General features: G+C 38.2%; 1 protein-coding gene and 1 pseudogene across 1 annotated transcript; one reads left to right on the top strand and one right to left on the bottom strand.

The window, feature by feature from the left end:
* The window catches only part of LOC125246011, a 186,686-nt pseudogene that overhangs the window by 152,635 nt on the left and 8,103 nt on the right, over positions 1–25,948 (top strand).
* LOC125246019 (gastrula zinc finger protein XlCGF57.1-like) lies at positions 7,445–24,745 on the bottom strand. Its single transcript, XM_048156863.1, has 2 exons — positions 24,666–24,745; positions 7,445–10,764 (listed from the first exon to the last, which is right to left on the bottom strand). The coding sequence occupies exon 2, from the start codon at positions 10,757–10,759 to the stop codon at positions 8,993–8,995; it is 1,767 nt and encodes a 588-aa protein (XP_048012820.1). The 5' UTR covers positions 10,760–10,764; positions 24,666–24,745; the 3' UTR covers positions 7,445–8,992.

Here is a 25,948-nt window from a genome sequence, read left to right as displayed (position 1 = left end):
CTAGATAGCACAAAAACATTTTAAAAATCCTAAGCATGGCTTGGAGAATGTACAAAATCTCCTAGATGTTCTTACCTGCACCTTGGTGACTCGGTATCTTTCCAGTGGTTACACAAATGAACCCCAAACCACTTGAACGTCATTAAGCACTCTCCAAAAGACACCCTACAGCTCATAGTCATGATTTACTGATAAATAAACTTAGCAGTGTTGGTTTCAGACCAGGAACATTGAAATGGTTTAGAAATTATTTGGTAGATCGGACTCAGTGTGTTCATGTGGAGGATCTCAAATCTGATTTTCTTGATATATCTAAAGGGGTCCCCCAGGGTTCCATTTTAGGACCTATTTTGTTTTCTATTTATATAAATGATTTGGGTAAGGACATTCAAGCAAAAAATGCTGATGATACTATTATTTATACACTTGTTCCATCTATAACACAAGCGGTGAAAGAGCTTCAGATTGCATTTCAGACACTGGAAGATGCTCTGGTTAGTTTAAAATTAATTTTAAATTCACAGAAAAGAAAGTTTATGGTTTTTTCAAAAGCTCAGGCACAAGTACTTGATAATTTTAGTATTTTTGCATCTGATGGTAAAGTTATTGAAAGAGTACCTTTTTATAAGTACTTAGGCATTTGGATTGATGATAAGCTTTATTTATTATTTATTATTATATTAACTTCCAGCTTATCTCTGCACTCTTCTTTGTCTTTGTTATGGAAATTACCAGCAACGCTCTTCCAAGTGTTTGCTTTTTAACATACCTCGAGTTTGTACAGAACTGGGGAAAACTGCTTTTTCATATTATGCACCCTGGGCATGGAACAAGTTGCAAAAAAGATCTAAAACTGGATAAATTTGTGTCTATTGGTGAATTTAAATGCATTACAAAGAGAGTAGTACTGGAAGATTGTGATTGTTTTTGTTGAGAAGATGTGTTTAAATATTGTTGTAATGTGTACCTGTTGTATTTTAAAATTGTCTTACTGTTTGGCTGTTACCTTGGCCAGGTCTCTCTTGTAAAAGAGAATTTAAATCTCAATGAGACTTCCTGGTTAAATAAAAGAAACAAAGAAAAAATAGTTTGGGTATGGTCATATCTACTATAAGTCACAGTTTCACATCAGCTGAAGTCTGAAGATGATAAACCTGTTAATAAAGACACAACCCAGCCCATGCATTGAAAATAACTGTTAATATGTGAGACATTTAATGTGAATGTGTAATCTGTTAATGTGCAACACATTTTCTGGAGTATATCCAGTAAGGTTATAAAAAGACATTACAAACAATTTTGAAACAACCTGTTCCACCTTGTGAAAGGTATCGCGCTCCATATATTACCTTATTATTATAAGTCAAGTAACCCTATTAAGCATGATCATGTAGTGTGTACTTTAAAGTATGCTTCATAATGTCAAACTCATTTAAGGCCAATCTGTGTAATCATTAAAAAGATACTGAAGTTTTAAGATGAAAATGTCAGATACTGTCATGGCTTTATAACAATGAGCATCTCCAAATATAATCTGAGGTAAAACATTGACCTGTAGTATGTTCAATAGGGTACAAGGAAGAAATTCATGCATTTTCTTAATATTTCTGTTCCATCTTGTAAAATCTATTGAGTGCTATATTCATGCTATATACAGAATATCAAAGTCAGAAGAATTCTGCAGATATAACAATCCCTACCAGATGTATTGTTTTCTTTAGAGGGTGCTTCACAATGATAAAGTTTTTGGGGTCAACCAATGCAATGACTGAAAAAATGTTGAAACTTGAAGATAGACAACTTAATGGTGCAACTTAAGGATGATACATGTTACAAAATACACATATGGCCAGATTTTTTTAAAGAAATGTTTTAAAAGACATTTAAAACAAAGAAAAAGTTATTTCAATACATTGGAGCAGAGCAGAACTGACATTCAGCACCACACGTGTGGACAGCTCCCATATAACATGGACTGGATCATGAATTAATTAAAACAGGTTCATCGTCCCATAAGTTAGCCGAGTTGTAGTTTGTTCACTAGGCTGTGAGAAAGAAAGAAATTCTGTTCTGAAGCTTTCTGTTGTATCATGATAAAACTATTGAGTTTTATATGTTATCATATATCAAAGTCAATGAAACTCAGTAGATATGACCATACCCAAACTATGAGCTGTAGTGTGTCTTTTGGAGAGTGCTTGATGATGTTCAAGTGGTTTGGGGTTCATTTGTGTAACCACTGGAAAGATACCGAGTCACCAAGGTGCAGGTAAGAACATCTAGGAGATTTTATACATTCTTCAAGCCACGCTTAGGATTTTTTAAACCAGTGCTATCTTTTTGTGTAAACCAGAGAAAAACTATCAAAACCTAAATGTTTGTTAATTAAAAACAAGTCAAAGCATGAAGTTATTTAAGTACATTCAGTACCATTTGCATGGACATCAACATGTCCATAAAACATAGACAAGTCTCTTTTTTTCAAACAATGGCCATACCCAAGCTATAAGGTGTAATGTGTACTTTAGAGTATGCTACATTATTTCAAAGTCAATTAAAAGGAAACTGTCTAATTTATTGAAAATATTTTGAAGTTGTAAGGTAAAACTGTACCATGTCAGATGCTGACTGTGGATCTCCAGACTTCAGCTGAGTTGAAACATTGGCCTGTGGGATGTTCAGTAGGCTACAAGGAAGACATTCTAGCATGTTCTGAACATTTCTGGTCCATATTGTACAAATTATTGGTTGCTTTATGTTACTGTTTATCAAAGTCAGCAGACTTCAGCAGATGGGACAATCCCCAAATTTGGAGATGTAGTATGTCCTTTAGAGGGTGTTGATAATGATTTAGTGATTTTGGGTCAATCTGTGCATAAAAGATTAAAAGATAAAAAGATATTTAAACTTCAAGGTGCAGGTAGTGCAACTTCAAGATGTAAGTTTTATTCTTTTTTGCACACAAGGGCTGTAATGTTGTTTCTGATAAATGTTTTGGGGAAAAATATAGAAACAAATTCAGGCTTATAAAAAAATTAAACCACTTTAACTTGTTATTTTAATACACTGGCACGCAGCTTAAATATTAGTTTCAGCACAATGAACTGCAGCCATGTCATGCAAACTTAAGTCTAGATAAGTCTAGTTAAAAATGAACACAGCCAAGTTCATCTGAAGTGCAACTTTTACCTGTAGTATATTCAGTGAAGTGAAAGAATTACATTACCAATAACTGTAAAACAACCTGTTCCACCATAAAATTATATTGAGCTCTATATGCCCAATAATCACATAGTCAAATTAACTGTTTATATATGTCCACAGTCAAACTGTGAGGTGTAGTGTGTACTTTAAAATCTTTATTCATTCCAGTGAATAAACATACAAATGCAATGTTTTTAACCATTAATATCTATTGAAGGTCTTAGGTGAAACTCTACCGTGTCAGCCACAGGCATATTTAAATGAAAATGACCATCTCTAAACTTCAGCTGAGTTGAAACATTGGCCTGTAGTACGTTCAGTAGGCTACAAGGAAGAACTTACAGCATGTTCTGAAACCTTGTGTTTTCCCTTGTAAAATGTATTGAACACAATATGTTACCATACAAAAATCAGCAGAACCCAGAAGATATGACCATAGTCAAACTATATGGTGTGGTATGTCTTTTAAAGAGAGCTTGATAATGACAACACCATTTTAGGTCAATCTGTGCTGCAAATGAAAAAGATATTGAAACTTCAAGGAGTAAGAACTGCAAACAGAAGTTCTCTAAATGATGCACAAACATCTTCAAATTGTTTTTGTAAACTCTGGAGTTTTCAGAAACTTCTTAAACTTGAACATTGATTCATTAAAAATAAATCAAAACACTTAGAAGCTAGAATGGCACACAATGGAACCGTGCATGTTCAGCACCACATGTTTGGACAACACTCGAATCATATGTCTTTATGTAAAAAGGATTCTTATCTCCAAACTTCATTTGAAGTGAAACACTGACTTGTAGTTTGTTCAGTAGGCTGCTCCATCATGTGGAACCTTTTGAGCTCTACCTGTTACAATATATCAAAGTTAGCAGAGATCAGTATATTTGAGATTCCTCAAACTATGAGCTGTAGTGTGTCCTTTGGAGAGTGCTTAATAACGTTCAAGTGTTTGGGGTTCATTTGTGTAACCACTGGAAATATGCTGAAAGTTTAAAGTGCATGTGGAAGCATCTAGGAGATTTTACATGTCCCCTAAAACACAATCCATTCAATATAAACTTTTATTCATTAGAATGAAATTAAAACACATAACAGTTATTGCAGTACACTGTCACACAACAGAACAGTGTGCCTTCAGCCATGACTGGACAGGGTGTTTATACAAACACAGACAAGTCATCTCAATTTTTTTTTATTATTATTATTTATTTCAGTCAGGACCACTTAAGTCAAAAATTACAAGAGACAAAATTTAGTCAATTTTTTATTGGCATATTTTGCTAAAGTTACAATTTGGCGGTATGCCTCTGTTCTAAATTCCCAGTCCTTTTCATGAGCTCCATGAAAAGCCAAGACCGGGAACAGCAGCAGCTTCTGTGGACAACCTCCCATTTTTAAACTGGAAGAACAGAGCCTGCATCAATGACAACAAAATGACACTGATTAAGTTCAACACAAGTTTAAGGAGGAGCTGGGGAGGAGGAGGGTTGCAAGCAGCGTGTAGTGGAAGCAGCCAAGCAAGCAGAGAGACGGAAGCTGCGTTTAAGTAATGCGCCTTATTTTAGAGTTGCCAATGTAGTCCATAGAAACCGGATCAGCTGATATGGGTGTGGCTGGAATTTGTGAATCAGCTGTTAGAAGAGCTTGACTACGAGGCCTGCCTGAACTAACGCTGACGCTCAATTTCAGTCAGGACCACTTAAGTCAAAAATTACAAGAGACAAAATTTAGTCAATTTTTTATTGGCATATTTTGCTAAAGTTATAATTTGGCGGTATGGCTCTGTTCTAAATTCCCAGTCCTTTTCATGAGCTCCATGAAAAGCCAAGACCGGGAACAGCAGCAGCTTCTAGGGACAACCTCCCATTTTTAAACTGGGAGAGCAGCAGAAAATCCCCCCAACAGAACATACCAGGCAATCCTCTCTGGCTCTTCCTGCTAAATCGAAGAGCCAGCCGAGGATCCAGATGTGCATTTCAGGAAGCCAAAGCAACAATATTTATAAAGAACAAATCAAGCTATGTGAAGCCAATATAAGAAATGTAGCTAGAGCAATGATAGAAATAACTAAATGAGTAAGTATGGCTCTGTTCTAAAATTCACTGTCCTTAACATGAGCTCCATGATAAGGTAAAACAGGGAGCATCAGCTTCTGGGGACTACCTCCCATTTTAATAATCAGGGAGAGCACAAATTCCCCCCCCAAACAGACCATACAAGGCTATCCTCCCTGGCTTTTTCTGTGTGAAGCTAGCATGAGGAATGTAGCAAAAGCCAATGATTGAAAGGGTTTTTTTTTTCCTCATTTGCGTCAATGCATTTTTAACGAAGCAAGTTCATTTGTGACCCGTCATGGAAACCAGGGACACAAGTCGGCAGCACAACTATTGAGCAAACTGAGAAAGAAGCGGTTTTTTTTTTTTTTTCAAAATTGGTGATTTTCGTTTTTTTGCAGAATCTGTTAGTTGAGATCACGAAGAAGCATCTCTGTGTTTTAGATAGCAGTATTGGTTTATTTAAAAGCGTACATTTTCAGGTTGAAATCGGCTTGTTTTTCTGGGATTCTGTCTCGCAGTAGGGGCGTGTCATTGTCTGTTTGTATTTCCATACTGGAATCGCATACGCTGGCTTTTGTTTCTTTTGTTATTGCCGCCGCCCTCCAAAGGAAGCATGGCTACTTATTTATGCAGCGCTCTGGCCGGCTCTAGCTGATATAAAAATTTAATGAAGATGGACGCCACAAAGAATATCGCAGACGAGCTGAACCGTGGCTGTTACACCGAAAATGTTTTTAAGTACAACATACGGCTGGATTCTTTAGCTGCGGAAAAAAGAGTGGCAGGACATGCAAATTATTGGACATTTAGAGGCAAACAGACGCATAGTGCAAACTTCGGAGATGGTCACATCCACAAAGAAGACCCCGACAAAGAGAAAGTGTGCCGAACAACTTATTTCATTGGAGGCAACAAGATCTTTTCTGCTTCTTATGGGGTGAGTTTCCATAAACATCAAAGTTTGTCGTTTTATGTTAATTCTAAGAACACGTAGGCTACACATTATCTCATGTGTCTATTGTTATTAGCTAGCTCAGGACTGTCGTTTTAATTGTAATCGTTAGCATTGTATCACTTGCCAAAAACCCCCATTACTATAATGGGCTTTTTAGATGGTAATGTTAGCATCTGCTATTAATTTGAATAACGCTTCAACTGCTTGAATTGACTGGTGTGAATGACTTAGCTCATGTAAACCTTACTATTCTTTAATTGAACGTGACACTAGTAATTTTAGCCAGTTACTACTTAATATTCTTAACAAGGATTTACTAATGTAATAGTAAATGTATCAGATTAAATTCCTACGTAAGTAAAAGTATAAAGTATCCGTAGACGTAAAATGTGCGTTATAAGTCAAAAGTAAAAGTATTTATTGAAGAGTTTAATGTACAGGATTTTTTTAATCCTTTGACTCAAACCAGGTCTAACCACTAACTGAGGTCTAAACCAGGACTATACGGTTATCACAGAATCCTGTTCAAAAAGTTCTAATGTCAAAAAAGATAAATTACTGACATTTACAATGCACATTATCCTTTATTATTAATAGTATGCGGTCCGATTTTTCCGTTGCGTCTGTCGTTGCTTTGCAACCATGCAGCTTTACAGGGGGTATGGCTTATCTAAATGAGATGTAAATGAGCCCTTTTGTCACTCCCAGCAGGTGAGAACAGGCAAGAACTGCAAAATCTTTAGGTCATTTTCTGTCCATAAAGCTTTTTTGAGTGTCTACCATCAAATGGCCACAACTTCTCCAAATATTATCAGATTTCCATGTGTTACACATCGTTGGAAAGCTTGGAGACTACACTTTCAGAATCTGTGAATAACTCAAAATGCCCCAGAACCGACTTGTGTCCCTACTTTCCGTGACTGGTCACATATGTGAAATATGTCTATAAAAACTTTAAACACGGATACTTTATTCTGTATGAGCTTGGATCCACGCGATATTGTTGTTAAACACAAAGCGAAGCTCCGCACTGAAACCGATCAAATGCACGCTCCGCCTTTATATCATAATAACAATTGTATTTTTGATGTGTTCGTATTCAAACTCCAGTTCTGACTGCATCACGGGCACAATATAAACAACACTCATGTGCTGCTGTGCTGGGGGAAACATACATATGGCTCATGTGTCCGAACGCAGAGGTGAATGAACAGCACTTTAGTGACATTTGAATTCTATGCTTTAATGTGATCTTATGCAAACATATTTTCCATTTGTGCTGGTACAGCAAAACAATCCACATGCATCCAAACTCCTGCAATTTGTGAGGTTGCTCCAACTTTGCTTTTCAAACCGGAAGACAGAAATCGCTCTAAAAAAATGCAAAATAATTAATTTAAACTTTTAAATAAAATTAATGAGTACCTTTTGTGTTTTCAATGATGTACAGCCTATACATATCTGTTCACAGCTCAAAAAATGTGTTCTGGGGTTTCATGACCCTTTAATGTTAGTTCTTTATGATGCCACATTACTTTACTTTAATGGCATAAAAATTGGAATTTGTTGAAAATTACATAAGCCAAAATTTGAAAAGGCTTTTAAAGTATTGTTAGTTCATGTTAACTATAGTCTTCAGGATAGTGTTAATTTCTACACAACCTTATTAAAGTGTTCCAGGTACATTAAACATAATGCTTACATGGAGGGACTACCCTAGAATATCAGGCACTTTGCCAACTTTTTCTTATTTTCAATGGCATTTCTGGACTAGTGTCAGGACTAGTGCATCTTCAAGCCTAAATTCAACATGAGTAAAATAATTAAGTACAGTTAAAATCAGATCATCTAAGACTTTTACTCAAGTTGTCTTAGAATTGGTCACTTTTAACTTGTAACAGAGTCATTTTCATTGTAAAGTATGTGTACTTTTATTTAAGAATGGTTTTCAGGCACAGTTACCACAGGTACGACTTCTAAAATCGTTCTCTTTCGAGTGAATCCTCATGTGGACCCTAAGGTCCCCTTTAAATATGAAACTCTTTCCACACTGACCACATGTAAATGACTCCTGTGTGAAGCCATTCACACACAGAGTGCAGGTGTAAAGGCAGGAACACACCAAGCCGACACCGACAAACTAGTGGTGCTGAAAGCAGACTTCGCCTGCGTAAGATGAGATGCCTTTCCAAACCAGCAGGTGGCAGTATCTGAACAGCCAATCAGAATGATCAGATGGACCGAGGAGCTCCGATGCTGATTCAACATGTCGAATCGGCCAGAAAAAAAAAAAACAGCCAACGAGGACCAACTTCAGCCGACGGTGTGGAACACACTGAGAAAACTTAGGCCCAGTCCACATGGAGACATGTTTTTGTGAATATGCACAAATTTTGTATCCGATAGGCATTTTGTCCACATGGATCCATCATTTTCGGAAGGTAAAACCGCTACTTTTTGAAACCCGCTCCCAGAGTGGATAAATCTGAAAATGCCATCTTTACGTTTTTGTGTGTACAGCCTATCCGTATATTTTGAGAAATGATGATGTCATCACCCCACGTGTTGACCCTAGTCAGACGCCGCTAACAGCACAAAACATCAACAACAGCATTAGCAGACTCTAGATGTTTGTGTTCATGCTGAAGAAGCTACTGAGCCAAAATAAAGCATTATTTTTAATCTTCACTATAGTTTGTATTCAGCGCGCAAGGTTTATGCTCATGCTCTAAGTCTTATTCGCTGCTTTAAGTGTATCTCTGTGGCAGAATTACAGCACCACATACTGGTCTGGCATGTATACTACATTATTTTGATTAGTTTTGACATTTTTTGGACGCAGACATTTCTGGAGACAAGAAAAAAAAAAAAAGATTGGATAGGATAAGCTCTGGCTTCGTGTGGACATAGCCTTAGTCGGCCGTACAAAAACTACCCGACAATTGACTGTCGGCTTGGTGTGTTCCTGCCTTTCTTCAGTGTGAGTTCTCATGTCGTCTTTAAGGCTTTCTTTTCGAATGAAACTCTTTCCACACTGTTGGCAGGTGTAAGGCTTTTCTCCAGTGTGAATACTCATGTGGACTTTAAGGTTTCTTATATGTCTCAAACTCTTTCCACATTGTTGGCAGGTGTAAGGTTTCTCTCCAGTGTGAATTCTCATGTGGACTATAAGGCTTCTTTTATGACTGAAACTCTTTCCACATTCTTGACAGATGTAAAGCTTTTCTCCAGTGTGAATTCTCACATGGTCTTTAAGGCTTTCTTCACGTGTGAAACTCTTTCCACATTGTTGGCAGGTGAAAGGTTTCTCTCCAGTGTGAATTCTCATGTGGTATTTAAGGCTACCTTTATGTCTGAAACTCTGTCCACATTGTTGGCAGGCGAAAGGTTTCTCTCCAGTATGAATTTTCATGTGGACTTTAAGGCTTTCTTCACGTGTGAAACTCTTTCCACACTGTTGGCAGGTGTAAGGCTTCTCTCCAGTGTGAATTCTCATGTGGTCTTTAAGGCTTCCTTTATGTCTGAAACTCTTTCCACATTGTTGGCAGGTGAAAGGTTTCTCTCCAGTATGAATTTTCAGGTGGACTTTAAGGCTTTCTTCACGTATGAAACTCTTTCCACATTGTTGGCAGGTGTAAGGCTTCTCTCCAGTGTGAATTCTCATGTGGTATTTAAGGCTACCTTTATGTCTGAAACTCTGTCCACATTGTTGGCAGGCGAAAGGTTTCTCTCCAGTATGAATTTTCATGTGGACTTTAAGGCTTTCTTCACGTGTGAAACTCTTTCCACACTGTTGGCAGGTGTAAGGCTTCTCTCCAGTGTGAATTCTCATGTGGTCTTTAAGGCTTCCTTTATGTCTAAAACTCTTTCCACATTGTTGGCAGGTGAAAGGTTTATCTCCAGTATGAATTCTCGTGTGGTTTTCAAGGTTTCCTTTTCTACTGAAACTCTTTCCACACTCTTGACAGGTGTAAAGCTTTTCTCCAGTATGAACTCTCATGTGGGTTGTAAGGTTTTCATTTCTACTGAAACTCTTTCCACTCTCTTGACAGGTGTAAAGCTTTTCTCCAGTGTGAATTCTTACGTGGTCTTCAAGGCTTTCTTCACGTGTGAAACTCTTTCCACATTGTTGGCAGGTGAAAGGTTTATCTCCAGTATGAATTCTCGTGTGGTTTTCAAGGTTTCCTTTTCTACTGAAACTCTTTCCACACTCTTGACAGGTGTAAATCTTTTCTCCAGTATGAACTCTCATGTGGGCTGTAAGGTTTTCATTTCTACTGAAACTCTTTCCACTCTCTTGACAGGTGTAAAGCTTTTCTCCAGTGTGAATTCTCATGTGGACTTTAAGGCTTTCTTCACGTGTGAAACTCTTTCCACACTGTTGGCAGGTGAAAAAACTTTTAGTTCCAGTCTTTTTAACTCTTTTTTGTGAGGAACCCTGTGTTGCTCTTTCCCCAGTCATGAAATGATGTTTATAATAATGTTCTTCCTCTTCTTGCCTTTCATTAAGTTCATGACTCATCTCTTTCAGTGCCATTAGGTCTAGAGCAAAAATAGACATAAAACAATTTAAACATTTAAAGCATCAAAACCAACAACATGTTTGTATCCTATGGATCAGGGATGGGCAGCTTTTGTACTGGAGGGCCACTCTTTTGCAGAGTTAAGTTTCATCCCTAATCAAATACACCTGCCTGTAATTTTCAAGCATTCCTGAAGACTTAAGGCTGATTTTTACTTCTGCATCATGTGTTGGCTGTGAATACCACATGTAGAAAGAGAAAGACGGTATTTTTTTTATATTCATCAAGATTTTGTAACCATTTCTGGACAAGCTTACGATTAGGCAATATACAAAACAAGCTTACATTATATCTTATGGTGCGTTCACATCAGACGCGACTTGCGCGAATAAAACGTGCTATTCGCACATAGTTGGACGTTTGGACATTTGGACATTTGGACATTTGGACATTTTGGAGTTTACTCGCGCGTAACATTCACTGCATAACAGATGCAAATTCGCGTCGCGAAAGGGGCTCTCCCGCTCCTCTATGTGTCCCAGACTCTCCCACTTCTTTCTGCACACTTCCTCTGAATAAACACAACTCGTCAGCAGGGAAATAGTTGTAAATTACAGCGAATAAGCTCAATTGGTCGGCTTTAGCTAGCTTGTAGTCTCAATATGTACATATATATATATATATATATACATACGTATACACTCACCTAAAGGATTATTAGGAACACCATACTAATACTGTGTTTGACCCCCTTTCGCCTTCAGAACTGCCTTAATTCTACGTGGCATTGATTCAACAAGGTGCTGAAAGCATTCTTTAGAAATGTTGGCCCATATTGATAGGATAGCATCTTGCAGTTGATGGAGATTTGTGGAATGCACATGCAGGGCACGAAGCTCCCGTTCCACCACATCCCAAAGATGCTCTATTGGGTTGAGATCTGGTGACTGTGGGGGCCATTTTAGTACAGTGAACTCATTGTCATGTTCAAGAAACCAATTTGAAATGATTCAAGCTTTGTGACATGGTGCATTATCCTGCTGGAAGTAGCCATCAGAGGATGGGTACATGGTGGTCATAAAGGGATGAACATGGTCAGAAACAATGCTCAGGTAGGCCGTAGCATTTAAACGATGCCCAATTGGCACTAAGGGGCCTAAAGTGTGCCAAGAAAACATCCCCCACACCATTACACCACCAGCCTGCACAGTGGTAAAAAGGCATGATGGATCCATGTTCTCATTCTGTTTATGCCAAATTCTGACTCTACCATCTGAATGTCTCAACAGAAATCGAGACTCATCAGACCAGGCAACATTCAACTGTCCAATTTTGGTGAGCTCGTGCAAATTGTAGCCTCTTTTTCCTATTTGTAGTGGAGATGAGTGGTACCCGGTGGGGTCTTCTGCTGTTGTAGCCCATCCGCCTCAAGGTTGTGCATGTTGTGGCTTCACAAATGCTTTGCTGCATACCTCGGTTGTAACGAGTGGTTATTTCAGTCAAAGTTGCTCTTCTATCAGCTTGAATCAGTCGGCCCATTCTCCTCTGACTTCTAGCATCAACAAGGCATTTTCGCCCACAGGACTGCCGCATACTGGATGTTTTTCCCTTTTCACACCATTCTTTGTAAACCCTAGAAATGGTTGTGCGTGAAAATCCCAGTAACTGAGCAGATTGTGAAATACTCAAACCGGCCCGTCTGGCACCAACAACCATGCCACGCTCAAAATTGCTTAAATCACCTTTCTTTCCCATTCTGATATTCAGTTTGGAGTTCAGGAGATTGTATTGACCAGGACCACACCCCTAAATGCATTTAAGCAACTGCCATGTGATTGGTTGATTAGAAAATTGCATTAATGAGAAATTGAACAGGTGTTCCTAATAATCCTTTAGGTGAGTGTGTATATATATATATATATATATATATATATATATATATATACACACACACACACACACACATATATATATATATATATATATATATATATATATATATATAGCTCAAATTGAGTAAGGACCTTTTTTACAACTTACTAGATTGTCTGACCTCCTCACTCATTTTCTTTCAAGCAAGATCCTTTTTATTTCTGTTTCTATAAAAGTATGAATATATACAGCGACGATGATTTTGTCCTCCATTGTTGTTTCGGATTTCTGCTAGAGCAAGCTCCTGATTGGTTAAAGCAGCGCGAATTTTCGCCAAAGTTCAGATTTTTCAACTTGTGCGTCAAACGCCCGAAACGCTCAATTCGTGCCGCAGGATTTCTATTAGCATCTTTGCACTGACTTAACATGTAAATCACTCGTGCTTAACGCTTCATTCGCATCTGGTGTGAACGCACCATTAAGGTTTTCTTTTAGTTCAAAGCATTAAACAATGTGCAAACAAAACATATTTTTACTTGTGCCCTGGGTCCATGTTCTATTATCATCATATGGACTCCATTTCCCACAATCCCCCACCTAGGAACCAATCACACACTCAAACCTGTTTCCCATCAGTGACACTTTATAAGCTGCACTCACACACACACCCATTGTTAAATTATCCTTGTCTCATTTAATTTAATTTCGAAGGCATCCTCAAGAGGACGAGTTCTGAGAGTTGTGAATAAAAATTAATAAATTTGTATGTAATTTGAAAAGCAAATGTATTTACTTATCTGATATCTGTTACAGAGAGAGAGGAGGAGGATATTAATAAGAACAAAGTTTAAAACAAAAACAAGCTTGAAACTATTTACATTTAAACACATCTTCGCTTGTATGTACATTTGCCGATGCCGCCATTTATTTATTTATTTATTTCAAATAAATGACGGTTGTTAACAGTGACGCAAAGAATTGTGGGCTCTCTGCAGCAGCGAAGGACACACCTCATGCATCCTCCAAATTCCTGTGAAAGGAGGACACATTCAAAAGTCGCATTCAGAGAGTCCTTTACTTTTCTGAAATGATACAGCCTAAATGACGTATTCAAACTTTGAATGCAACCTCTGGAGGACGCAGCCTTCGAAATGAGACACAGCTGTTTATCCTTGATCCTTGCCTGCATTTTTGACCCTGGACTGTTTCCTTCTTTATGATCGTTTGCTGCCTGTCTAGACCTTTGCCTGTGACTGGATTATTCTTTTGCCTTGTCTTCTTGTATCCGTTTGCTGGTGTTTGACCCTGTCACAGTGAGGCCCTGTGACTAGAAACTTGGACTCTTATTTTGACAATGGACTCTGAAAACACATGCATGCATACACTATTGTAACATCATACACACTTTTTTGGTTTTGCGAATATGGAACATCAGTTAACACAGATATGTTGGTATCACTGATCATGTATTGTGTTGTTCATGTCCTCATCATGCCATTTCTTCTATGTTGATTTGTGTTATGTTATGTTAAGAAGTAAAACAAGACCGGTAATCATGTTAAATGTTTATTGTTTTATATTACCACTTACATATCACAAATAGTCATACTTATGTACTGGAACATTTTCCCATCCCAAACAGACAAAACCTGGTCACAGTAAATGCCACCATTTTGAGGATTACATTCCCGCCAATAGATGGCATAGTCCATTATTCTCATGTATGAGGGGGAGATTGGTGATCTGAAAATTCTTGGTTGGGCATTGTTAAGCATTAATTGTTAATTGAGTTTGTTTTGTTCTAAATGTTTATGTATTTTGAATTATTATAACAGTTTACCTCTTTGTTACTGTTAAATCACATTTATATATATATATTTTTCAGATTCTTTATTACCTTTTAATTTCTAAATGGTTAAGGCCAATTAGGAGGGGCTTGGTCTTTTTAAGATGGACTCTCAGAGTTGTCTGCAGCTCGTAGAGTGAGTTTTTTTTTGTTTGTATAAAAGTTTGTTTGTTTTGTATAAATTTTGAACAGTTTTATTTTATTTATTAATTTTTTTTGTGTGTATATATATTTGTTGCTGTTTAGAACATCTCTGGGGCCCTTGTTGCAGTTGGCACACCGCTGTCTTTGTTACAGTTGGTGTCAGAAGTTTATGGAATATCAAAAGGGTTGAGACGATCGACAAGAAAGAGAAGCTGTCCAATGAGAACAGCATTTTAAAGTGCTCAGTCATCATGTGACGCAAATGCAACTTGACATGGAACGTATTTGTCATGGAGAAGTACCCAACAAACCAGCACCAAAGGTGATAGAGCAGGAACCACGTCTAGACTTGAGGACTCTGATGACATGGAGCACTATTTGCTGACATTTGAGAGACTGCCAGAGGTGTACCAGTGGCCTAAAGAAGACTGGGCCATCCACCTCATACCTTTGCTCACTGGTAAGGCCAGATCGGCATTTGTTGCAATGGACCCTTCTCATTCACAAGATTATGATTGTGTTAAGACAGCAATACTGAAAAAGTATGAAATCAATGCTGAAACTTATAGGCTAAGGTTTCGTAACCTAAATACCACTGCTGACGAGTCACCACAGGAGCTTTTCACCCGACTGAAAGACCTGTTTTGTAAGTGGGTCCGCTACTCCAACAGCTCTAAGGAGGATATTATGGAGGCCCTTGTACTGGAGCAGTTTCTACAAGTCTTGTAGCCAGATGTGAGGACATGGGTCAAGGAGCATGGTCCAACAACTGCTGCAGAGGCTGCCAGACTGGCGGAGGCATATATCACAGCCCGTAAAGGAGCAGGAAACTTCCACTATGCAGGAATCCTCCCTTCAGCCAGAGGCAAGTCTGAGGGCTCTGGGGATTGTTCAAACTCTCAAGCTAGGATCTTTAAACTCACACAAAGTAAAGCCACTACTCCTCATACAACTTTGCAGAATGTAGCTAAGGAGGATGTTGTCTGTTTTCATTGTGGTCAGCCAGGCCATACTAGACCTCTGTGCCCCCTGAAGAAACCTAAAACAGCAAGCCTTTGTTATGTTCCCCATTCAGTGCAGTCATCCCCCATAAAATGCAACTCACAGCCGGTTAGGTCTGTCTTGTTAAATGGTAGACCAGTTTTAGCCTTGGTGGACACTGGTTGTACATATACGCTAATGCAAAACAGATATGTGACAAGACTGGAATGACACTGAGACAGTTACTGTTTGCTGTGTGCATCGTGAAAACACTCCATTGCCTACTGCTGAAGTGTATATTGAAGTGTTAAATCAATCATATCTCATGAAGGTTGGAATTGCTGAGACTCTTCCCTATCCCATCCTACTTGGCACAGATATGCCAGTGTCTGTGTGGTGTGGGGTAGTGACAAGGGCTCAGTCAAAGCATGCTGAGCAGACAACATTTTTTTCCAGATCCAGATGATGCCTTGCAAACCTTGCCTTTTTGTTCTGCTGATAGAGGCTGAGATAGGGACAACAGGTTGCAGCAGCGTAGAGACTGGGTAGCAGACTTGATTAATACTGCAGGACAGGCTAATGAGGATGTTTCTGAACCTGAATTGTGTGAGTCAGACATTGTGATTCCAAATGGTCTAGCACAGCTTCAGAGGGAAGACCCAACCCTAGCCACGTGTTTTAATCAGAGTAAGCAGAAGGATGACACTGGTTTACTTGATGGTCCTTTTGTGTTGAAACATGAACTCCTATATAGGCAGACTAAGAAGGGAGATCTTCAGCTTGTTGTGCCTAAAGCACAAAGAAGTGAGGTGCTAAAGTTAGGTCATTCCATTCCATGGTCAGGTCATTTAGGGTTTGCAAAGACATGTCTGAGAATCTCTAAAAGATTTTATTGGTCCAGAATGTACACGGACATTAAAGAATATTGCCAGACATGCCCTGAGTGCCAACTCACTTCTGGTCGAACTCCAGCATATGCACCGCTAATTCCTTTGCCTGTGATTGATGTACCTTTTGAGAGAATAGGAGTGGATGTAGTTGGACCAGTTGAGAGAAGCCAGGCTGGAAACCGGTTTATTCTAGTAATCTCAGATTATGCCACAAAATACCCTGAAGCATATCCCTTGAGAGATGTTACTGCTAAACAGATAGCTTCAGCCTTGTTGAAATTCTTTTTGCAAGTCGGCATACCAAAAGAGGTTCTGACAGACCAGGGCACTAACTTTATGAGTCACACATTACAGCAAGTGTATCAGCTCTTAGGCATTAAGAGAGTAAGAACAACCCATATCACCCCCAGACTGATGGTCTTGTTGAAATGTTCAATCAGACTCTAAAGAATATGTTAAAGAAGTTTGTTTCAGACTCAGGCAAAGACTGGTATAAATGGCTGCCGTACCTTATGTTCGCCTACCGGGAAGTACCTCAGGCTTCAACAGGATTCTCACCATTTGAATTGTTGTACGCCCACCAAGTAAGAGGTCCTCTAGATGTTCTGAAAGAGAGCTGGGAGGCGACAGACAACCCAAAGAGAAAGAACATCACTCACTTATGTGATGAAAATGAGGGACAAACTTCAACAGAGTACTACCTTGGCACGGGAAAACCTGATAAGGTCCCAAGAACAGCAGAAACACTGGTACGACAAGACGGCAAGATCACAAAGCTTTGAAGCAGGTGAAGAAGTCTTGTTGTTGCTTCCAACATCTGATAATAAGCAGTTAGCAAAGTTGCAAGGCCCGTATCAGATAAAGAAGGTGGTAGGTCCAGTGACCTATCAGATTGAAATTCCCTCACGAAGCCAGCCTCTGCAAACATTTCATGTGAACGTGCTTAAAAAATGGCACCCGCATCGAACTCCAGGCCAAGCAGAAGAGAGCAATGTCTTTGCTATGCTGGTGAGAGTTGTGGAGGGTGAAGAGGAACTTGAAGAGCAGTATTTGCCAACTTGTTGCAGCAACAGCAAATTAAATTTACAGCACCTGAGTGAAGAGCAGAGAAATCAACTCTGGAGATGTATACCTGATCAACTGTTCATGGATACCCATGGCAGGACCGACTTGGTCGACCATTCTATCATCCTCAAGGACCCCAAACTTGTCCGTCAGTCAGTGTATCATGTGTCAGAGAAACTTCTACCTGTACTGAAAGAAGAACTGCAGACCATGAAACAGCTGGGGGTTATTGAGCCATCGTCAAGTGAATGGAGCAGTCCCATAGTGCTTGTGCTGAAAAAAGATGGTACACTGCGGTTCTGCTTGGACTTCAGAAAGTTGAACAGTGTTAGTAAATTTGATCCTTATCCGATGCCTCGGGTGGATGAACTGGTGGAGAGACTGGGAAGGGCGAAGTACCAGAGCACGCTGGATCTCTGCAAGAGATACTGGCAAGTACCGCTGAAGCCAGCATGTAAGGAGTTTACTGCCTTCAGAACCCCATTCGGTCAGTACCAGTTCCGAGTCCTTCCTTTTGGGCTCCATAGGGCACCGGCCACGTTTCAAAGGATGATGGATCAACAACAAGACATTGGTGCTGTACTCCTTCAGGAGGAACAAGGTCAACTCAACAAGGAACAAGGTCAACTCAAGCCAATTGTATACATCAGTAGGAAACTCCTGCCCAGAGAGGTCAACTATTCCACCGTTGAAAAGGAGTGCCTTGCTGTTAAGTGGGCCCTGGACTCTTTAAGGTCCTATTTGCTTGGACGAAAATTCCAGTTGGAAACTGACCACAGAGCATTTGCCTGGTTAGGTCGTATGAGAGACACAAATGCTTGCATTACTAGGTGGTTTCTGGCTATGCAGCCATTTGACTTTGAGGTGCTGTATAGGTCAGGGTCACAAAATTGCACTGCAGACTTTCTCTCGAGGACACCACAGGCGGTGTCTGGAGAGGGAGGGGGAAATGTCACAGTGAGGCCCTGTGACTAGAGACTTGAGGCTTGTTCGAGATGCATCGGCGCTGCGCAGACCGATCGGCGAATGACATCAAAGTACCGCGAGAGCGATTGGAGACCAGACGACTCCTTATGCTTATGAATCACTCTCGCGGTACTTTGATGTCATACACCGATCAGCCTGCGCAGCGCGGATGTATCTCGAACAAGCCTTTGGACTCTTATTTTGACAATGGACTCTGAAAACATATGCATGTATACACTGTAATATCATACACACTTATCTGTTTTGCGCATATGGAACATCAGTTAACACAGATATGTTGGTATCACTGATCATGTATTGTGTTGTTCATGTCCTAATCATGCCATTTCTTCTATGTTGATTTGTGTTGTGTTATGTTATGTTAAGAAGTAAAACAAGACCGGTAATCATGTTAAATGTTTATTGTTTTATATTACCACTAACATATCATAAATAGTCATACTTATGTACTGGAACATTTTCCCATCCCAAACAGACAAAACCCGGTCACAGTAAATGCCACCATTTTGTTGATTATATTCCCACCAATAGATGGCATAGTCCATTATTTTCATGTATGAGGGGGAGATTGGTAATCTGATCATTCTTGGTTGGGCATTGTTAAGCATTAATTGTTAATTGAGTTTGTTTTGTTCTAAATGTTTATGTATTTTGTATTATTATAACAATGTTACCTCTTCGTTACTGTTAAATCACATTTATATATATATTTTAGATTCTTTATTACCTTTTAATTTCTAAATGGTTTAGGCCAATTAGGAGGGGCTTGGTCTTTTTAAGATGGCCTCTCAGAGTTGTCTGCAACTCGTAGAGTGAGTTTGAGTGAAACTGTGGTCTTTGGGGTCAATTTATTGGCATAGCCAAAAGTTTGTTTGTTTGTATAAATTTTGAACAGTTTTTTTTTGTGTGTGTGTGTGTGTATTGGACTTCCACTGTAAATACCATTGACGCACCACTGGAAAACCTTTATTTTTGCTCCACTTGGAATAAACACTAAACTTTTGGCTTATCACCACGTCACGTCATTTTTACGCCTCCATCTGCCGGTACATTCAAAACAGTGGTGCTGCTGCTGTTCAGAACATCTTTGGGGCCCTTGTTGCAGTTAGCACACCGCTGTCTTTGTTACAGACCCTCTGCCTGTACGACTACGCTCATCCTGTTAAGAAAGCCTGCATGTAGATTTTCAACTCCATTGTCCCGTTCCATACATTACACATATAAAGAACAAAAGCATTTAATCTCGAGCAGCGCAAACGGGAAAAACACTAATAAAGCAGACAGCGCCAGTTATCGTACAAACATAATGTACATAATACACTCGAGTAAGTATATGATTATCGTGTTTATATTGTTTCACATGTACATGTTGAGAAAAAACTATAATATCCACATGCTCAGGTGAGAAAACGAGCTGCACTGACACAAAGATAACGATAATACATAATGGTGTGCTAAGCTAAGTTTCTAACAGCAGCACTTTGTATTTTCTGTTCGTAAATATATCTCCCTCAATGAAACTTAAAGGAAGGATATGTCTCAACATCATTTTGCTATTAGATAAGTTATCTTCTCTGCTCACTTGGGTTACATCTTTCCTCATTCAACGTTTTGATTTCATGTGCTTTCTCATTATGGTGGTGATATTATGATAACTCAGTTTCATTAATTAATTTGATCAAAAGTAATTCCATTTTGTAAGATCATTTTCATCTAATAAATGCAAACTTTACGAAGCAGGCGACAACATTTTGTGACAATAAAATAAAATAAACCTTTTAAACAAGCTCCACAGCGCCACCCGGTGCATTTTGTTATAACTGCAAGTTCTGTCATGACAACTCTCTGAGAGTGTTTGGTATATGGATATGACAATGTAGATATATTTGGTCTTGGCAGGAATAGATCTGCTATGCTGCTGCTGTTGATTATTGCTGCTGCAGAGCAAGTATGGACTTGCTACTGCCAATACATACATGACCTGCTGCTGTGAGCAAGTAAGACATGCTGCTGCTATACAATATAGCGTACATGAATAACCGTAGAACAGGGGTCATCAACTATATTTGTCCAAGGGCCAGAATTTTTCTCTGCAGACACTGTAAGGGCCAGATACTCGTAATATAAAATAAAATTCGAATTGTATCCTAATATGTTATTATTTGATATACTAATTCTAATTCCAAATTTATTTTATTTTTTACATATTACCTCTACTGCAGCAAGCCACCAGGGGGCGATAGCGATATTTTAGGCTTCATATTTGTGAGGCTGTCAAGCTGTCCATCACTGTCACGCAATTGTGCGCTAATCCCAGGCAAGGAAAATTTTGACATTTGTGAAAAATGAGCACGTGAAACAATAAAAGATGTTCAATGAGAGCAACGTGTTTATCGTCATTCTTGACTGAAGGCAGGCTATGGCACAAGCTACTTTTCAGAAGGGTTTTTTTTTTTCGTTAGATTTAAAAATAAATAAATATGGAACGGACCCAAATATTCAAATATTCGTTCGGTGGGTTTGTTTTCGATTTGAAAATTTGACATTCGAATATTGTTTTTTTTGTTTTGTTTTTTTTGCACACCTGGGATCCCCCGCGAAACGATTCTCATTCCCCCTTGAATAAGGCCGGCGACACACTGGCTGCGTGAGCGTCTCAGCTGCGTGGCGTGTCCGTTTTTATTTCGGCTCCCATATTTAACAGGTTGGAGTTTGCAAACTGAGACACGCGTCTCAGGCGCGCTCCAGCCACGCGGAAAACGCGTGCATGCTAGAAATAAAACCAACGCGTGTTCCAGCAACGGGAGTGTTCTCTGGCTAGAGCGCAGAACAGCGGAGTTTGTATGGACCGAAGTGCATATCTGAGCTTGTGTTTTGTTGCTTTGACATTGTGGAAAATAGAATAATAGAAACAAAATGTATTAGCATTTTTACCCGTTATTATCAATCTAAATTAATCTCGTTTTTAATTTAACTTAATTTCGTTTTTCTTTATTTAAATTTCGTTTTTTCTTTATTTAAATTTCGTTTTTGTTTATATAAATTTCGTTTTTCTTTATTTAAATTTCGTTTTTCTTTATTTAAATCTACCCTTACTGTGCCAATTTGTTAGTCAGAAAAATATTAGACTACCTTAAAAGTATTGCTTAATTTAACAGACCTGTGTGTGTGCGTTTTATATCACTAGTGCAGTGTCCGTTCTCGGAGCATAAGCCCTGCCCGCATGAGGTGCGCCGCTTCCCGCTCGCGCTGTTCTGACTGTAGTTTACTAAAAGTTTATTAATTCTGAATGTGTCGCGTCTCGCGTGTCCATCTATATTGCACCAAATGCGACACTGCACTGCCTTGTGAAGTCGATTGGATGAACGGTTCTCGAAATAATAAAAATGCAAACGGACATACAGACACAGATTCCTGCCTTTATTAGAGAGAAAAATATGTTCAGCCCCTCTCTCCGAAGAGTCGATGTTCATTACTACCGAAGCTTCGAAGCTCAAAAAATGGTATTCGGACCAGCCCTAAACTTTTTCCTCTTACAAGGCTATTCCTGAATTCAGTATTATTCTGGGGGCCGGATGGAAATCTCTGGCGGGCCGGATTTGGCCCGCGGGCCGCCAGTTGACGTTGCATGCCGTAGAAGATCTATAGCTGGGGAAGGTGGAGGGTTTCTGAAGCACGCTGCACTACTAAGCAATGCTAACTCATGTATTTAAATATTAAGCACACAAGCTCATTGGCTACTAATCCAGCAGGAACCAATCATCTGTGACCTATAGATAATGATGTGATTATTAGCAGGTTGTGTTAAAGGACCTATTAGTCTGTGCCATCTAGAGTTTCATACCAGAACTTTGTATTTTTATTTCTTAGGATTTATCATGGATTCACTGCATTACGCCCTGCAATGCAACATAGTAAAATTTGTAGTCTTTTTATTTTTTTGAATATTAATTACAGATTGAATATTAAAATATTGGACTATTTGTGCACACCCCAGCATAGACTACTGCGCAGCGTCTCGGGTGTAGGTGCGACACAGAAATAAAAATCAGCCTTTACTGGTTACGTTTTAGGGTTGGGTTAATTTTTTACAGGTGTGTTTGATCAGGGATGGAGCTAAACTCTGCAGAATAGTGTCTCTCCAGGACCAGAGTTGCCCGTCTATAGATCTTATACACCAGTGGTTTTTAAACCTTGTCCAAAGGGACCCACCACTGCACATTTTGTATGTATCCTTTATTTTTCACATCTGGTTAAGATCATCAGCTTGTTAGAAGATTACTGACATTGATGGAGGAATTTACAAACTACAATTTCTGTTCATCAATAAAGGTAAGAACCAGACCCGATATAAACCTACATATACTCAAATTATTTAAATTAATTGAAAAGTGTTTTACTATTCAATAAGTAATGGAAGATATTTGTTGTAATGATGTCAGACATAGCACACACAATAGTAGTAGCCATTCTTTACTTGGTTTTGATCTCACTTCATCCGTACCACGGATGCTCCTGCTCTAGGTTCATCAGCTCATTATTAGAGACTCATGATCGGAAAAGAATATTTCAAATAAATCTACAAAGTGTCCTGTTGAGGTACTCCAAGGCTGCGCTCAAGTTCAGATTTTTATGCCCTTCTCTTGCTAATCCCTCCCATCTTAAGGACTAGTATATATTTACAAATGATGTACATCTAAGTAAATTTTATTTATAGAGCACATTTAAATTCAGCTTAACTGACCAAAGTGCTGTAAAAAACAATATAAATAAAATAAAATATAAAATGAAAAAAAAAAAAAAAAATTAACAAAGAAAACAATTGCTAATCCATAATTTAATAATCAACAAAGACTAAGGAATAAAGATCTTAAAGGTCTTAAGTCTAGATTTAAAAACAAAGATAGAGGAAGTACACTTAATGTCAAGTGGCAGCTGATAACTGTGGAGCAGTAACTGCAAAGGCTCTGTCACCTTTTGATTTTAGACGTGACCGTGGGACATGCAAGAGAGCTTTATTGGCAGATCTGAGGGACCTATAGGAGCTGAGTTCAAATAAATAAAAGTAAAAATAAGATCACAGATATAGGATGATAGGATAGGATGAAACAATCGGCCCATTTTTAAATTGAATTCTGAAAAAGACAGGAAGCCAGTGAAGAGAAGCTAAAATTGGAGTGATATGATCATGTTAACAGTCTAGCTGCTGCATTCTGGACCATCTGCAAATGTGCCAATGAAGATTGAGGAAGGCCAAGGTACAACGAATTACAATAGTCCAGCCGTGATGTGATAAATGCATGAATAACATGAATAATCTGGAAAGGAAAGTGTTGAGTTAAGTCTGGAAATGATTCTCAGTTGATAGAAGCTGTTTTTTTTAACAACTGAGCTAATCTGTTTTTCAAGACAAAGCTCAGAGTCAAAGATAACACCTACATTTTTTGCATGTGACGTAATATATGGAGTAAGATTGTCTAAGTTATTGGCTATAGAATTTCTGTTTTTGGAGGGTCCAAAAATAATCACCTCAGTTTTGTCATTGTTAGCTGGAGGAAATTATTTGCCATCCAGGATTTAATATCCTCAAGACAGTCCATGAGAGGCTGCAGAGAATCTCTAGTTTTCAATGGAAGGTACAACTGAGAATCATCAACATAGAAATGAAATTAAATGTTGTATTTTCTGATTATGTTGCCAAGCGGAAGCATGTACAAACAAAGAGTAATGGCCCCAATGTTTTCTTATGTTCCAGACAATACTGTATCTATAACAGGATTATTTTAAAGGCTTGAATATGTGCCACACTTACTGCTGCCAGCTGGTGACACGATAACCATGAACAACAATTGATCAAACAAACAACCACAACATGAAATATGATGTATACAAATACATTTCCAAAGGGGAAATTTGAGCTGCGTTGCATGGTGAAATTCATTCAGCATGTGCAAACCTTAATTAAACGATTTCATGATCAATTAAACAGGAATTTATACCTGAATGATATTATGCTGGAATGAATGGATTCTGTAATATTATCTGTAAGATTATACTTCTGTATATTCTCTATTTCTGTAGAGCTGGACATTTTAATAATGATCAAATGAGTTCAGCAGTGAGAATAAAACCAACCTGTTTGTTCCTCAGTTTCTTAATGTTTCACACTGGATGTTTCTTCAATCTTTATTTCTTCAAACTCCTCTTTATTAAACTCAATCTTCATGTCTTCAGTTTCCTCTTTAATAAACTCCATCTTTAAGAAGAGAATAATTAAACAGTTAAAAGTCTTCAATGAGCTATTTAAACAACAATAAAAACACTCAAAACTAACGCTTCAAATGAATAAACTTAATATTTATGTATTTATGACTGATGAAAACATGATTAATTAGTTTGTTAGTGTTTGTTGTTCTCGTTCATGTTCACTGTTTGAGCAGCACGTGTCGTGATTCACTGAATCATTTCTCAAAGTATTTGATTCAATTGACTCGGAGTTGAAAAGTTCAGTTTCTCCATCATGACTCTCCAGAGACTGAACTCGTGTTCATGATAAACTGATTTATATAGAGAGAGAGAAATGAGACGCAGGTTTACTGTTTCTCATCAGTGGATATGAGTTTTACTCACACAAATATCCTTCATTACACTTAGATAAATAATCACAATGTTACATTAAATAGCTCATTTAACATCGCTTGTAAAACTATTAAAACGGTTTCTGTCGATTAAAACAGCTTAAATTCTTAAAACAAACCTTTCTTCAGCAGAATCACAGCAGATACAGGAGCGCGGCGCAGTATAATGACGTCATGTCGTCACTCCAAAATAAAAGTCATGCATTGTCTACAATCACAGAAGTGTATCGAAATCAAACTCTTTTACCAGATAATATTTGTATCAAAATAATGTTACAAACAAACATGTTTGTATGAGTTCATTAGTGTGACTGAATTGAAACATTAATAGTCAAAGTCAGTGTGAATTTCTTTTTAATAAAAAATTTAGGTCAGTGTTTAATTTTATATATATATATATATATATATATATATATATATATATATATATATATATATATATATATATATACAGGTCCTTCTCAAAAAATTAGCATATTGTGATAAAAGTTCATTATTTTCCATAATGTAATGATAAAAATTAAACTTTCATATATTTTAGATTCATTGCACACCAACTGAAATATTTCAGGTATTTTATTGTTTTAATACTGATGATTTTGGCACACAGCTCATGAAATTTAGCATATTCTCAAATCTCAATCTCAAAAAATTAGCATATCATGAAAAGGTTCTCTAAACGAGCTATTAACCTAATCATTTGGATCAACTAATTAACTCTAAACACCTGCAAAAGATTCCTGAGGCTTTTAAAAACTCCCAGCCTGGTTCATTACTCAA

This window comes from Megalobrama amblycephala, linkage group LG14 (genome assembly GCF_018812025.1).
Source record: "Megalobrama amblycephala isolate DHTTF-2021 linkage group LG14, ASM1881202v1, whole genome shotgun sequence".
Lineage (NCBI taxonomy): Eukaryota > Metazoa > Chordata > Actinopteri > Cypriniformes > Xenocyprididae > Megalobrama > Megalobrama amblycephala.
This window is presented reverse-complemented; position numbering and strand designations above follow the sequence as displayed.

What these genes read in the sequence shown, in the direction of transcription:
- LOC125246019 (XM_048156863.1), bottom strand. Translation starts at nt 10,759, where the DNA reads ATGGCACTGAAAGAGATGAGTCATGAACTTAATGAAAGGCAAGAAGAG.